Source organism: Chiloscyllium plagiosum, unplaced genomic scaffold, assembly GCF_037043375.1.
Source record: "Chiloscyllium plagiosum isolate Xiang-an unplaced genomic scaffold, Cpla_swu_hap1 HiC_scaffold_15, whole genome shotgun sequence".
NCBI classification, from domain to species: domain Eukaryota; kingdom Metazoa; phylum Chordata; class Chondrichthyes; order Orectolobiformes; family Hemiscylliidae; genus Chiloscyllium; species Chiloscyllium plagiosum.
Window position 1 is genome coordinate 11,500,913 of NW_028270153.1, and position 16,990 is coordinate 11,517,902.

A 16,990-nucleotide genomic window follows, 5' to 3' on the forward strand; every position below is an offset into this window, starting at 1 on the left:
CAGAGATGAGCCAAGAGTGACCGCCTTTAACATCAAAGCCACATCTGCCTGTGCATTAAGAAGCCCTATCAAAACTGCAGTGAATCGGAATTGGTGGCAACTCTTTGCTGATTTGAGTCATACCAGGCACAAAAGACAATGGCTGTGATTGGTGGAGGTCAGTCATCTCAGCTGCAGACATCTCTGCAGGAATTGCCCCAGTATTTGCAGCAGCTTCACCAATGACCTTCCCTCCATCCTAAGGTCAGACATGAGGATGCTCACTGACGATTGCACAACTTCCAGCAACTTCTGCGACTCTTCAGAGCTGGACAACATTCACACTTGGGACAACAAATGGTATGTATCAAACGGACCACACAAATGCCAAGCAATCAGCATCTCCATTGAAAGAGAATTTAACCATCACTCCTTGACATTCAGTGGCATTACCATCACTGAATCCCACATTATCAACATATGTAGGGTTACCACTGACCAGTAACTGAATGGGAGAGTGGCCATAAGGTCAGGATGGGAATCCTGCAACAAGAAACTCACCACTTGATTCCCAAGCCTGTACATCACCTACAAGGCACAAGTCAGGAATGTGATGGAATTCCTGCTACTTGCCTGGATAAACACAGCTCCAACAACCTTCAAAAAGCTCGACACAATCCAAGACAAAGCAATCTGTTTGATTGGCTCCACATCCATAAACATCCATTCCCTGCATCATCAACATTCAGTATTGGCAGGGTGTATTACCTATAGGATATGCTGCAGGAATTCACCAAGTCTCCTTCAACAGCACTTCCTAACCTCATTGTTACTACCATTGAGAAGGTCAAGGAGAGCAGATTCATGAGATCACCACCGGCAAGTTCCCCTCCAAGCCACCCACTATCTTAACTTGGAAGTACATTGTCACTTCTTCAATGTCGCTGGGTTAAAATATTGGAACTCCCTCCCTTACTGCATTGTCAGTTTACCTCCATAAAATGAAGTGCAGCAGTTTAAGGCAGCAACTCATCACCACCTTCTCAACTGCATCGAGGGATGGACGATAAATGCTGACCCAGCCAAAGACATCCAGATCCCACGAATGAACAAAAAAAAAATGACCACTGATGTGAGTGTCCAATATCATAACATTACCACATCCAACTATCCATGATTCCTGCTGAATCAGTACCATTGCAAATATCCAAATGCCATCCAAAAAATGTTGGCCCACACCCCCAGATAGCCCACTAACATTCACTGTCATCACCACTGCCTAGCCACTCCTTAAAAACAACTGTAACCAGTGTTTTGGACACTTGTCTCCATTACACTTTACTACAGAAAGCTTCACTTAGGCAACGTAGCGGGGAGGAAGTGCCTCTGTGCCCCTCAACACATAACTCAAAGGTCAGTGTCAGAAAAAGATGAGGCATAGTTTCATAAAGCACAGAAGAGGTCCTTTGACCATCAATTGTGTGTGAACCCACCTACACTAATCCTTACTCTTCAGCACTTGGCCCATAACCCTGAATGTTATGGCATTTCAAGTGCTCATCCACGTACGTTTTAAAGGATTATGTGGATTCCTGTTTCTACCAACCGCCCAGGCAGCGCATTCTAGACTCCCATCACCCTCTGCGGAGTCCAACATTTTGAGTAAGCATGAATCAGTGGACACTATTAATAGTCAGATAAGTTTAGAGTTAATTATGGCATTCAAACCCCTCAATTATACAGGGGTAATCATGCCGTATAGGAGACCAGCAGTTCCAATTTATCGACAGTTATCCATATATTCGGTCTGCAATGCAGACAGAAATATTGATTAGTGAACTTGCAAGGCTATGTCTTGTGCACCCATCCACCATAGCACTTCAGTTTGGAGATCTCCTGATTTCTAAATTCCTCTGTTTTCTCTCCCTCTCTATTTTTGTAACCACCTCCAGCTTTAAAGCTTTCCAACATCTATATGCTCCTCCAATTCAGCTCTCTTGCACGTTCCCAATTTTCATCATTCCATTCCAGGTATACATGGCTTCAGATGCTAGACTCTAAGCACTTAGATTCCCTACCAAAACATCCCTGCATCTTTGCCCTTAAAGCCCTCCTTGAATCAGCTTGTTTCAACTAAGCTTTTAGTCACCTGCACTCATGTCAGATGTAGCTCAGTGTAATGGTTCTGTTAAAGTGCTGATAGAAATGCAAGCTGTTGTTGGAACTGATTTTGGACCCTTAGGAAAAGAGAGGGAACTTAAATATATTAAGAACCTGGTTAAGTAAGAGTTAACTATTCAGATGGGCTTCACGATATTGACAATTGACTCTAGCTTTTAGTCATTTATATCATAATGCAAACATTTTGTTTTCTACAGGAACAATGGACAGAACCATGCAGCAATATTCTGGTCACACTTTCATGAAGTTCATATTGTATCCAATGTTAATGTTCCATTGCCTCTAATGGCCTGGGGGAGCGGAAAGAAATTTCTTATCCATATTCCTGGAGGAAAACACTTTGAAAAGCTCCAGGATCACCCATCTCAAAATTCCATACATCACAGTACCCAATCACATTCCTTAAAGGACACTGTTGGGGAACAGGAGGTGCATTTATGTTAATTGAAGTCTGGTACTTTCCTATTCAAATCTCATGCCACTTTTAAAACTATGTATCATAAAAATCTAAGTAGTATCCAGTACAGGAGGCCCTTCAACCCAGTGAGCTTGTGCCTAATCTTCGAATGAACTACCAATTAATCACATTTCCTGCTCTGTCCCCACGTCCTTACGAATTCTTTCCCTTCAAGTATTTATCCAATCCTACTTTGCATGTTATTATTCTAGGATCTCCCCATTCCCACTGCTTTTTCAGACAGTATATCCCACATGACAACGCGATGTATAAACATTATCCTCCAATAACAAATTACATTTACACAGTGCCTTAAGCAAACTAAAACATCCCAGGGTACAGAGGAATCATGAGGGCAGAGCGTTGGAAGTGATCTATATGGACTTCAGTAAGGCGTTCGACAAGATTCCTCATGGGACACTTGTTAGCAAGCTTAGATCTCATGAAATGCAGGGAAAACTCACCATTTGGATACAGAACTGGCTCAAAGTAGGTGGTGGGGGAGGGTTGTTTTTCAGACGAGGCCTGTGACCAGTGGAGCGCCACAAGGATCGGTGAAGGGTCCACTACTTTTCGTCATTTATATAAATGATTTGGATGTGAGCATAAGAGATATAGTTAATAAGTTTGTAGATGACACCAAAATTGAGGTGTAGTGGACAGCGAATAAGGTTACCTCAGATTACAATGGGATCTTGACCAGATGGGCCAATGAGCTGAGGAGTGGCAGATGGAGCTTAATGTAGATAAATGTGAGGTACTGAATTTTGGGAAAGCAAATCTTAGCAGGACTTATACACTTAATGGTAAGGTCCTAGGGAGTATTGCTGAACAAAAAGACTCTGAAGTGCAGGTTCATAGCTCCTTGAAAGTAGGGTGGCAGGTGGATAAGATAATGAAGGCAGCGTTTCGTATGCTTTCCTTTATTGGTCAGAGTTTTGAGTATGGGCATTGAGAGGTCATGTTGTGGCTGTACAGGACACTGGTTAGGCCACTATTGAAATATTGCATGCAATTCTGGTCTCCTTCCTATCGGAAAGATATTGTGAAACTTGAAAGGGTTCAGAAAAGATTTACAAGGATGTTGCCAGGGTTGGAGGATCTGAGCTACAGGGAGAGGCTGAACAGGCTGGGGCTGTTTTCCCTGGAGCGTCGGAGGCTAAGGAGTGACCTTATAGAGGTTTACAAAATCATGAGGGGCATGGATAGGGTAAAGAGACAAAGTCTTTTCCCTGGGGTGGGGGAGTCCAGAACTAGAGAGCATAGGTTTAGGGTGAGAGGGGAAAGATTAAAAAAGAGAGACCTAAAGGGCAACTTTTTCACACAGAGGGTGGTACATTATGGAATGAGCTTCCAGATGAAATGGTGGAGGCTTGTACAATTACAGTATTTAAAAGGCATCTGGATGAGTATAGGGATAGGAAGGGTTTACAGCGATATGGGCCGGGTGCTGGCAAATGGGACTAGGTTAGGTTGGGATATCTGGTCAGCATGGATGAATTGGACCGAAGGGTCTCTTTCTGTGCTGTACATCTCTATGACTCTATGGCATTTGATTATCCGGCAAGACTGCAAAGTCCCGATTCTTGGCTAGACGATGTTGTCTGGCATTCGATTATCCGGAATTCGATTAACCAAACAAAATACTGCCTGCCCGTGTGCTTGGGATAATCAAGGTCCCTCTGTACTTAACAGAAGCATTATAAATTAAAATTTGACACGTAGCCCCATATGACAACCAAAGTCTTTGTCAAAACAGTTTTAAGGAACGTCATAAAGGAAGAGAGTGTGAGTGAGACAGAGAAAGTTAGGGAGTTAACTACAGAGCTTAGAACCTGGGTATCTCAAGTAACAGACGCCCATGGTGGGACCATTTAAATTGGGGACGGTCAAGAGGTCAGAATTGGAGGAGCACAGATAATTTGGGAGTGTTCTGCAGCTGAGAAGATTACAGAGATAGGGAGGGGCGAGGTCACAGGAGGATTTGTAAACAAGGACAATAGCTTTAAAACAGAGTTGTCCCTGAACCAGGATCCAACGTAGATCGGCATACACAGGGACAATAGGAGATTGGGACTAGGTGTTAGTAAGAACACAAGCAAGGGAGTTTTGATAACAATAAGATTTGAGAAAGACCAGAGTGCATTGGAATAGTCAAGTCTAGGAGTAACAAAGGTTGATCTTAATGACAGTATTGATATAAGGCCAGAAGCTCATTTTGGGGAAAAAAAAATAACACCAAGATTTAAAAAAATCTGATTCAACCTCATTTAAACTCTTTCTGATCAGTGACCTTTCTAATTTCTCCTAATTGAATCCAATAAAACCTTTGTGGTTTTGGACAATGGCATAGCCAATTACAATATATATTAATTCTGTTATAATCATTGGCTAGTTATATATGCTATTGACTAAAATAAGAATCTTGGATGAGATACGCAATGCCTAGCCACAAATGTATCTTCCCAAAACCACAACATTCACTCAGAATTGAATATAATAAGTCACTGAATTCTATGTCAGCTATCATGTTAAAGATGCAAGGTCTGAACTCCAAGCTATTGTGATGTTACTCCTAACTGGTGAATAAAAAAGGCTCATAATAATGAACTGATAATGGCAATAGCAAAGGCTACTGACAATATCCTTTCAGGGCCAGTTATTAGTTCTTCTGTACACGTGAGAACAGAAATCTTGTGACATACTGGGTTACATCCCTGCCAGGCCAGAGTTAAGTCTTACAGCACAGAAACAGATCCTTTGGTTCAACTCGTCCATGCTAACCAGGCTTCCCACACCAAACTGGCCCCATTTGCCCGTGTTTGGCCCATATCCCTGTAAATCTTTCATTTTCACGTACATGTCAGAATTTCTTTTAAAAGTTGTAATCGTACCTGCATCCACCACTTCCTCTGACTGTTCATTCCACGTACGATCCAGCCTGTGTTTGAACAGGTTGCCCCTCAGGTACCTTTGAAATCTTTCTCCTCTCACCTTATAATTATGCCCTCTAGTTTTGAACTTGGGAGTTCTCACACAAGAATTCGATGGTCAAGGAATGTGCATTCACAACACAGTCAAACAGACTGTGTGTTAGAAGCATGTGCCTGTCAATACCTAATGTCAGACCTTAAGAGCAGGTCATGTGATGGAAAGAACATTAGAAGTGCTACCATCACGATTCATACCTCTAAACTACAACAATGTTAAAGTGAATGCCACTAAAGTACCTCAGACTCTGTAAATTAACTGTAATAAACCTCACTGATTTGGAATTGAGTGTGCTGAACAAGTGCAAGATTTGCCCGTACACAGATGTTTATAGCAATATTAAAATAGGGGAAAATCTACTGCAAGGAGAATGAGTGCAAATGACAAACCGCAACTTGGGCATCATGAGTAAACCATTCCTCACTCAACTGCAAAGGCTCCACAAAGATGCAGTGACAAAACATCACTACCAGTTTGTACAGAGTTGCAATTCAAAGACAAGCTAATAAGACTGCTAAATTGCTGCTGACAGCAATCTGCCTTCGGGGACACACAGCAATCTACATACCACAGAAAAGTTTGTCCCGTCTACAGGTATGTCAGACACAATTCATTGAGGAAGATTTAAAGATATGCGCATTGAAGACATTGACCCAATAACATTTAGGAACATAGGAACATGAGTAGACTCAGCAGCACCTCAAGCCTGTTCCATCATTCAACGAGCATGGTTAACTCCACATACCTGCCATACCCATTTGCTTAACAAAATTTTATCCACCTCAGAATTAAAATTAACAACTGATGCAACGTCCACAGCCACTTGTGGAGAGGTGCGTGCGCCTGTGTCTGCAGAAATGCTTCCAAAGTAACATCTCTTCCGGATGGGTCTGGTCCTAATTCTCAGACTATGTCCAACCAGTGGAAATAATTTATCCTTATCTACCCTATCTTTTCTTGTTAATATGTTGAAGACTTTGATCTAATCACTCCTTAACCTTCTAAATTCCAGATAAAACATGCCTCATAGCCACTGAAGTTGAGATATTATTGTAAACCTACTTTGCACTGTTTCCAAGTCTAGTATATCCTTAAGGTGTGATGCCCAGATTTGCTCACAGTACTCCAAGAGGACGCTAATCAGGGTTTTGTATAGCTGTAACCTCTGTGCCCTTACACACCAATCCTCTACACCAGCATTCCATTAGACTTCTTGATTATTTTCTGCACATTTTAAATATCAATCCCCTGATGACCTATGTCTCTCTGGACATGTACTGTAATTAACTGCATACCATCTTGCAAGTACCCTGTTTTAAAGGAAACACAGACTCCTGGTGTAGCACTGAGGGACTATTGCACTGTAATAGATGCCAGATTTTGAGTATCCAATCTGACTAAGTGGATATTAAAAAAAATTCCTATGTAATTTTTCATCAAGAATACAGGAGATTGCAATACTGCCCTGGACAATATCTGTACCAAAATTACTATTCAAAATCATTTATCTCACAGCTGTTGGTGGAGCCTTGTACTGTTATGCTTCCTGCATTACAACAGTGACTCCACTCCTGAAGTACATCTTTGGGCATGGAGTGCTCTGTGACATTCCGAAGGAGCCACTTTAATAAATGTTTGTTCCTTCTTTAAAATAGCTCAAAAATCCTCTTTCCAACTGGACCCTACATTCATGAGGAAAGGAGCTAAATAATGATGATTTATAAAGACAACACTTCAGATACAGATTAAATATTAACCAACATTTCAGCAGTGACACTGTTCACCTCCTGAACCAATGACAGCAACAGCAGCTATTCTTCCTCTTTTTTGTAAGAACGGGAAGCGAAGGACATCTGCGTCACTGCTAATGTTGCAGAATAGAAAGCCATTTTACCCTTTTACTGTCCCGGATTAGCAATCATAGCACTGTGACACATTTACCAAGCCTGTCAGATCAATTCCTTTCAGAAACTGACAGTTTCACTAACTACTTCTGATGCAGGGAAGAGACGTGATGTGAGAATTAGAGCCAGGCCATTCAGGAGTGATGCTTGGAAGCAGCTCTTCACAGAAAGGCAGAAATCTAGAAATCTAGAATTCTTTCCCCACAAAGCTGTGGAGGAACTGAAAATTCCAAGACCGAGGTTGATGGATTTGTTAGCAAAGAATATTAAGGGCTACACAATCAAAATGGGTAAATGAAAGAGAGTGGGAATGTCAAAAAGCATTAAACCAGGCCCATCAGCCCACCACATCTATACTGATCAAACACCAAACTACACTAATCCCATTCACCTGCACTTCATCCATAGCCTACTATACCCAAGCATTTTAATTACTTATCCAGAAGCTCCTTAAATACTGCGAGAGCACCTGCCTCCACCACTCCCTCAGGTAGTACTTTCCATATATCTACCATCCTCTGGGTGAAAAGAAATTCCTTAGATCCCCTCTAAAGCACTTACTCCTCAACTTAAGCTTTTGCTCCTCTGGTCTTAGACACAATGCTGTGAGGAAAGGATCCTCGAGATCCACTGGCTGTGCCTCTCATCATTTTGTATACCTCACCCAGCCTCCTCTGCTCCAAGGAAAACAAGGTAGACAGGCAGGAGACTGGATGAACATAGCAAGCCAAGCAGCATCAGGTGAGAAGTCATCATTTTGGGTATAACACCTCTTCAGCAAGTCTTTTGTCTCTAAGGAAAACAAACCCAGCCTATCCAATCTCGCCCTATATCAGACTTTCAATAGGCAACATCCTGGTGAATCTTCTCTGCACCGTCTCCATGCAATCACATTCTTCTGGTAGTATGGCAATCAGGACTACATACAGTACTCCATCTGTGGTCTAACCAATGTTTTATAAAGTTGTAACAAGACGTTCTTGCTCCTATGTTCAACGCCCCGGCTAATGAAGGCAAGTACTCAGTCTGCCTTCTTCACCACCCTGTCTACCTATGCTGACACCTTCAGGGAACTATCGACTTGTATACTAAGGTCCCTTGGTTTCTCAGTACTATGAGAGACCTACCATTCACTGTGTATACCCTTTTCTTATTGGACTTTCCAAAATGCAGCTAACTCCCAAATGGAGCTATAATTATGAATTAATGGAGATACAGATGGGCTGGGATCTAACTGAAAGGCAGAATGCGCTGGAAGGACTGACTGGCCTACTTGCATTCCTGTATTCCACAGGAGACTGTGATTCCCACACAATTACAAACAAAGCCCACTTAGTCAGATTTCCCTCTTCTATAAAGAAGGTTCCTGCAACTACATGTACCAGTCACCTTGGTACCTGAGCCATCTCAATGTTAAGAGCCTGAGTTGCCATGAGACAGAGGGCTGGGGAAATTGAACTCCAAAACAACGGTTAGATTTGCAGAAATTTGATTCATATAAGTAAATTCTTGTCCACATGTGTAGATTTTTCAAGCTGAGGGGTACATTTAGGAGTCCATCACATTAATGATTAACTAGAATGATTCAAAGGAGGAAGCCACTCAGCCAATCGTACCCCCGACAGCACTTTGGTAAAACTATCCATTTAATCTTAGCAGGTCCAGCAGTGCAAGGGCGAGTGAGAGAAAGTAAAGAGGTGCACAGATAGATGGAAACAGACAGACATGAAAGGAGTAGACAGACAAGGGGAATGTTGACAGTAAGCCAGAAGAGAAGCTAAATAAGTGATAACGAGTGCTAAGGGTTGGAAGCTTTCTCTCAGCTCTCATTATTATTCATTCACCTTCTCTTCTGTCCTGGCTTACTATCAACAATCCCCTTGTTCACCTAGCCATTTCCTATCTCTGAGTTCCAGTTCCACCTATCAGCTCACCTACTTCTGGATTCCTTCTCAAAACACACAACCCACTCTCACACACCCCCAACCATCTTCAGCATAAATGTCATCTTTGTCAGCTATCAGTGAAGAATCACCAGGTTCAGAACATTAACTCTGCTTTCTCTCCACACGCCAGACCTAATGAGTTTCTTCAGCAATTTCTATTTTGCTTCAATTCACCAACATCTGACGTTCTTTATTTCATCCATTTAATTTTTCTGCCTGTTCTTTCCCCATTGCTCTGTATACTATTGTCTTCAAGCATTTATCCAATTTTCCTTTAAAAAGTTACTATTGACTCTACCTCCCCAGACCTTCAGACTATTTCTTTTGACAATCACCTCAAATCTGTGCCTTCTATTTACTGTCAGCATACCTGCCAGTGAACACTTTCTCCTAATTGCCCCAATTTTGAACACATCTATCAAATCTCCACCAAACCTTCTGCAATATAAACAATTCTACAATCTCTTAACATAACAGTGACCCCCACAGCAACTTGCCAGTAAATCCCACTTGTACATTCTGAGATGCCTGGGCATCCTCTCTCATATATGATGCCAAGAAATCGGTTTGTAAAGGTTTGTCACAACTGCCTTGTCAACATGTCCAAAAGCACATCCAAGGATTCTCTGTCCCTGCACCAATTTGAAGATTTTACCATTTTGTTTACAACACTTCTCATTCTTTCCACTAAAACCAATCTGTCTACACTTTCTTTTGGAATAAATTACATCTGCCATATCGGCCTGTTTATTCTCTCAAGTCTATTACTATCCTCCTTAAGTTACATTTCAACTGCAGCTTTGAAATTTTCCCCAGCATAGCCAAATACAGGTGTCAAGACTTGTTTTAAAAAAAAACTATATTCTAAAACTAATCTTTGGGAATAGCGCTGTACATCTGACCAGTCTGATAAACAATCATCCCTACTTTCTGCTTCATGCTGCCACTGTCCTTTTAATCTTACTAAGAAGTTTGTTGCTTGGTATCTTGTCAATCTTTTTTGGAAAATCCATGTACCACAACATCGTCGCCCTCACATTAAAAGAATTTAAATTAACACTTGTTTCTTGCTATGACCAAGCATCTTCCTCCTTCCAAGTGACTACCCCACATTTGCAGCAACCCTCTGACTTCAAAAGAATTCAAACAAGTTACTGAAACGCCACGTTAGACCAGAACCAGATGTGCTACAGTACTCACTGGCACAGGAGAAACATTGAGGGTGTAGTGGGCACAGCAGAGGCTGATAACAATGCTTTGATGAAATGTTGCTAAATTTTCTTTGACAGTTTGAATTTGGTACAGTGCCCAGCAGGCCCAACAGTCTAAACTGTTAATGCTCTGTTTAAAAGATGTGAGGCAATCATTCCCTTTTGTAGAGTTAGTTGTTGAATGAATATGGATTCACTAGGAGTCGGCGAAAGGGAAGTGAATAAGTCCCCAGAATGTCCAGGGACGTTTCATCCAGTCAGTGTGCTTTACTGACATTTCTCAGGTCTCCTTCACGACTCAGATAGGAACTCCCCCCAACTTCCTTCTGGAAATTTTTTGGTCGGGAAAGGAAATTTTTTTTTGTGGTGTCAGGTCAGACAGCGCATAATCTTAATTAAAGCAAAACATTCTGGGGGCTGAAAATGTAACAGAAAGAGAAAGTGCTGGAAGTACTCAGCAAATCTGGCAGCAACTGCAGAGAGACACAGTCAATGATTCAGGTCAAATGATTCTCTTCTTGGAAACTGGGTTCTGAAGAAGACTCAAAACATAACTGCTGCTGTCTCCAGATATGCTGCCAAACTTGTTGGGATTCTACAGCTCTTGCTGTGCATATTCTTCTTTGACGACACAGGCGAAGGGGGGGGGGGGGGGAAAGAGAAGGGGGAGCGGGGGGGGGGGAAGAGAAGGGGGAGCGGGGGGGGGGGAAGAGAAGGGGGAGCGGGGGGGGGAAGAGAAGGGGGAGCGGGGGGGGGGAAGAGAAGGGGGAGCGGGGGGGGGGAAGAGAAGGGGGAGCGGGGGGGGGAAGAGAAGGGGGAGCGGGGGGGGGAAGAGAAGGGGGAGCGGGGGGGGAAGAGAAGGGGGAGCGGGGGGGGGGAAGAGAAGGGGGAGCGGGGGGGGAAGAGAAGGGGGAGCGGGGGGGAAGAGAAGGGGGAGCGGGGGGGGAAGAGAAGGGGGAGCGGGGGGGGAAGAGAAGGGGGAGCGGGGGGGGAAGAGAAGGGGGAGCGGGGGGGGAAGAGAAGGGGGAGCGGGGGGGGAAGAGAAGGGGGAGCGGGGGGGGAAGAGAAGGGGGAGCGGGGGGGGAAGAGAAGGGGGAGCGGGGGGGGAAGAGAAGGGGGAGCGGGGGGGGAAGAGAAGGGGGAGCGGGGGGGGAAGAGAAGGGGGAGCGGGGGGGGAAGAGAAGGGGGAGCGGGGGGGGAAGAGAAGGGGGAGCGGGGGGGGAAGAGAAGGGGGAGCGGGGGGGGAAGAGAAGGGGGAGCGGGGGGGGAAGAGAAGGGGGAGCGGGGGGGGAGGGGGAGAGAAGGGGGAGCGGGGGGGGGGAGAGAAGGGGGAGCGGGGGGGAAGAGAAGGGGGAGCGGGGGGGGGGAGAAAGGGGAGCGGGGGGGGGAGAAAGGGGAGCGGGGGGGGGGAGAAAGGGGAGCGGGGGGGGGGAGAAAGGGGAGCGGGGGGGGGGAGAAAGGGGAGCGGGGGGGGGGAGGGGGAGCGGGGGGGGGGAGGGGGAGCGGGGGGGGAGGGGAGAAGGGGGAGCGGGGAGGGGAGAAGAGAAGGGGGAGCGGGGGGGAGAGAAGGGGGAGCGGGGGGGGGGAGAAGGGGGGGGGAGAAGGGGGAGCGGGGGGGGGGAGAAGGGGGAGAAGGGGAAGCGGGGGGGGAGAAGAGAAGGGCGAGCGGGGGGGGAAGAGAAGGGCGAGCGGGGGGGAAGAGAAGGGCGAGCGGGGGGGGAAGAGAAGGGGGAGCGGGGGGGGAAGAGAAGGGGGAGCGGGGGGGGAAGAGAAGGGGGAGCGGGGGGGGGAAGAGAAGGGGGAGCGGGGGGGAAGAGAAGGGGGAGCGGGGGGGGGAAGAGAAGGGGGAGCGGGGGGGGGAAGAGAAGGGGGAGCGGGGGGGGAAGAGAAGGGGGAGCGGGGGGGGGAAGAGAAGGGGGAGCGGGGGGGGAAGAGAAGGGGGAGCGGGGGGGGAAGAGAAGGGGGAGCGGGGGGGGAAGAGAAGGGGGAGCGGGGGGGGAAGAGAAGGGGGAGCGGGGGGGGAAGAGAAGGGGGAGCGGGGGGGGAAGAGAAGGGGGAGCGGGGGGGGAAGAGAAGGGGGAGCGGGGGGGGAAGAGAAGGGGGAGCGGGGGGGGAAGAGAAGGGGGAGCGGGGGGGGAAGAGAAGGGGGAGCGGGGGGGGAAGAGAAGGGGGAGCGGGGGGGGAAGAGAAGGGGGAGCGGGGGGGGAAGAGAAGGGGGAGCGGGGGGGGAAGAGAAGGGGGAGCGGGGGGGGAAGAGAAGGGGGAGCGGGGGGGGAAGAGAAGGGGGAGCGGGGGGGGAAGAGAAGGGGGAGCGGGGGGGGAAGAGAAGGGGGAGCGGGGGGGGAAGAGAAGGGGGAGCGGGGGGGGAAGAGAAGGGGGAGCGGGGGGGGAAGAGAAGGGGGAGCGGGGGGGGAAGAGAAGGGGGAGCGGGGGGGAAGAGAAGGGGGAGCGGGGGGGAAGAGAAGGGGGAGCGGGGGGGAAGAGAAGGGGGAGCGGGGGGGAAGAGAAGGGGGAGCGGGGGGGAAGAGAAGGGGGAGCGGGGGGGAAGAGAAGGGGGAGCGGGGGGGAAGAGAAGGGGGAGCGGGGGGGAAGAGAAGGGGGAGCGGGGGGGGAAGAGAAGGGGGAGCGGGGGGGAAGAGAAGGGGGAGCGGGGGGGAAGAGAAGGGGGAGCGGGGGGGAAGAGAAGGGGGAGCGGGGGGGGAAGAGAAGGGGGAGCGGGGGGGGAAGAGAAGGGGGAGCGGGGGGGGAAGAGAAGGGGGAGCGGGGGGGGAAGAGAAGGGGGAGCGGGGGGGGGAAGAGAAGGGGGAGCGGGGGGGGGAAGAGAAGGGGGAGCGGGGGGGGGAAGAGAAGGGGGAGCGGGGGGGGGAAGAGAAGGGGGAGCGGGGGGGGAAGAGAAGGGGGAGCGGGGGGGGAAGAGAAGGGGGAGCGGGGGGGGAAGAGAAGGGGGAGCGGGGGGGGAAGAGAAGGGGGAGCGGGGGGGGAAGAGAAGGGGGAGCGGGGGGGGAAGAGAAGGGGGAGCGGGGGGGGAAGAGAAGGGGGAGCGGGGGGGGAAGAGAAGGGGGAGCGGGGGGGGAAGAGAAGGGGGAGCGGGGGGGGAAGAGAAGGGGGAGCGGGGGGGGAAGAGAAGGGGGAGCGGGGGGGGAAGAGAAGGGGGAGCGGGGGGGGAAGAGAAGGGGGAGCGGGGGGGGGAAGAGAAGGGGGAGCGGGGGGGGAAGAGAAGGGGGAGCGGGGGGGGGGGGGAAGAGAAGGGGGAGCGGGGGGGGGGGGAAGAGAAGGGGGAGCGGGGGGGGGGGGGGAAGAGAAGGGGGAGCGGGGGGGGGGGAAGAGAAGGGGGAGCGGGGGGGGGGAAGAGAAGGGGGAGCGGGGGGGGGAAGAGAAGGGGGAGCAGGGGGGGGGGAAGAGAAGGGGGAGCGGGGGGGGGGGAAGAGAAGGGGGAGCGGGGGGGGGGAGAGAAGGGGGAGCGGGGGGGGGGAAGAGAAGGGGGAGCGGGGGGGGGGAAGAGAAGGGGGAGCGGGGGGGGGGCAGAGAAGGGGGAGCGGGGGGGGAGAAGGGGGAGCGGGGGGGGAGAAGGGGGAGCGGGGGGGGAGAAGGGGGAGCGGGGGGGTAGAAGGGGGAGCGGGGGGGTAGAAGGGGGAGCAGGGGGGGAGAAGGGGGAGCGGGGGGGGAGAAGGGGGAGCGGGGGGGGGAAGAGAAGGGGGAGCGGGGGGGGGGGGAGAGAAGGGGGAGCGGGGGGGGGGGAAGAGAAGGGGGAGCGGGGGGGGGGAAGAGAAGGGGGAGCGGGGGGGGAAGAGAAGGGGGAGCGGGGGGGGAAGAGAAGGGGGAGCGGGGGGGGGAAGAGAAGGGGGAGCGGGGGGGGGAAGAGAAGGGGGAGCGGGGGGGGGGAGAGAAGGGGGAGCGGGGGGGGGGGAGAGAAGGGGGAGCGGGGGGGGGGAGAGAAGGGGGAGCGGGGGGGGAAGAGAAGGGGGAGCGGGGGGGGGGAAGAGAAGGGGGAGCGGGGGGGGGGGAAGAGAAGGGGGAGCGGGGGGGGGGGGAAGAGAAGGGGGAGGGGGGGGGGGAGAGAAGGGGGAGCGGGGGGGGAAGAGAAGGGGGAGCGGGGGGGGGGAAGAGAAGGGGGAGCGGGGGGGGGGAGAGAAGGGATTGCGGGGGTGGAGGGAGGTGCGGAGAAGGGGGGTGGGGGAGGGGAGAGGGTGAGGATACTGAGGAACCTGAAGAGGGCTGTCTCTGCCCTGACCCACTAATGCCGTCTGCCGTCGGCCGTCTGCAGTGTCCCGGACACACAAACCCTTCCTCCCTTTCCCTCTCCGGTGCTCTTACCGCCGCGGGTGCCGCCGCTGCACCTCCTCCATCTCTCGCCGCTGCACCGTTCACTTCCGCCTCGGACCGGAAATCGCCTGTCAGAAACCCCCACCGTGTGACGCGTCAGCGGGGCGGAAGCTACGTTACGGCTAAGGCTACGGGTGGACCCGAAGTGATGGTGACCAGCGTGCGGGGCGGAAATGATTCTCGTCTATTGCGGGGCGGAACTGTCGTTTCTTTGCAATAGCAATGACACCGAAGCGCCTGGGAGGTTGTTTTCCTACAAAAATAGATGTTCGCAACCACATTCTCCCCTCTATTTCCTCTTTCTTTCTGTTGTTTCCCCCGACTTTTTCAACTTCAGTTCTCTTTCAATGAAACGTTGTTTCCATTGCCATTCGAATGCAATAGACACCAGTATCATGTGGTCGGGCCGAATAGCCTTTCCTTTATCTTGTCGACAAATGTGCATTGTTCCAGCCTCAGTCCATGTGTCAGTGAATTGACCGGATCCCTCTTCCAGCACTGCATCAAAGAGGCAACGAATCATACAGTGGGACCAGTACCATTTGACCATATTACATTCAGAGCGTTAACTCTATTTCTCACTCTATAGAGTTTCTCCAGCACTTTGTTTTTATTTCAGATTCCCAGCATTTACAGTATTTTATGTTCATTTGTCCCATATCCTGAATGGCCTGCCTCTAATTCTCTAATCATGGTCCCTTCCCTGCATCAGAAAAAGTAGGGGAGTTAATGAAACTATCAGTTTCTGAAGGGAATTGATCTGACAGGCTTGATAAATTCCCCAGGGAGTGCCATCCTCTCCACCCCCCACTCCTGTAGCTCTGAATATTTTTTATTCTCAGATAATGATCCCTCTTAAAAACCTCAACTGAATTGACCCCTATCACCAAGAAATGTCAAACAGGGCATTCCATTCACTGTATAGAATCTTTTTCCTTTTGTCACTGCTACCTCTTTGGTCAATCACCTATGCAAGTGCAAAGTTTGTCCCTGTCTACTCTGTCAAGGGGATCAAGGGTTATGGGGAGAAAGTGGGAGAATGGGGTTGAGAAACTTATCAGCCATGATTGAATGGCTGGGCTGTATGGCCTAATTTCTACTCCTATGTCTTATGGTCTCATGCTCAACCCCTCATGACTTTGAACACCTTTGACAAATTCCTCTTGGAGAATTGTCCTGACTTCTCCAAATGCTGGAATTTTAGACAGTCCTTACTCTGCAGAAGTGAGAATTTTTAAAAGTCTACGAAAATGGTCACTCAGATTATCATCTGAGGCACGGTGGCTCAGTGGTTAGCACTGCTGCCTCACAGTACCAGGGACCTGGATTAAGTTCCAGCCTTAGGCAACTGTCTGTGTGGATTTTGCATATTTTCCTCATCGCTGTATGGATTTCCTCCCACCATCTAAAGATGTGCAGGTTAGGTGAATTGGCTGTGCTAAATTGCCAATCGTGTTCAGGGATGTGTAGGTTAAGTGTAGTGGTCAGCGGTAAATATAGGATAATAGGTTAGGAGAATGGATCTGGGTGGATTACTCTTCGAAGGGTCAGTGTGGACTTGTTAGGCCGAAGGGTCTGTAAGGATTTGATGATTTGTACTGAATTTTTGAATTATATCACTTCCTGCTCTTTCCTTCATCGTCCTACATTATTCGCCTTCTTAATTATTTATCTAATTATTTTCCAAAACAAAATCCTGAATTTGCTTCCTTCAATCTTTTGGATACAGAGACCTTACTTCCATTGCTCTGTGGTACTTTGCCCTTTGATGTGTGTCATCTCAGTACAACCTCTCTGTCCTAGATTCTCCTCCTCCTGTTACCAAACACAAGTATAATATCCATTAATCCAATTTAAATCACAAAGGTTCGCAAGTTGATCTTTTAGCAATCAATTGGATAATGTTGAAGTGCTTAAAAGATTTGTTAACATAATAACTTCCACAAAAATATCAAAATGACTTACAAAGCATTATGCAATCATAAATTGATTCATGTG

The 16,990-nt window shown here is 49.1% G+C and overlaps 1 protein-coding gene across 1 annotated transcript in view; it reads right to left on the bottom strand.

Moving 5' to 3' along the window:
- The window catches only part of LOC122548300 (serine/threonine-protein kinase 3/4), a 153,279-nt gene extending 138,235 nt beyond the window's left edge, over positions 1–15,044 (bottom strand). Inside the window, exon 1 of the mRNA XM_087994729.1 lies at positions 14,984–15,044. Within this exon, the coding sequence (XP_087850855.1) occupies positions 14,984–15,015 (32 nt within the window). The 5' untranslated portion in view covers positions 15,016–15,044. The remainder of the gene's footprint in view (positions 1–14,983) is intronic.
- Between the last annotated feature and the right edge of the window lie 1,946 nt (positions 15,045–16,990).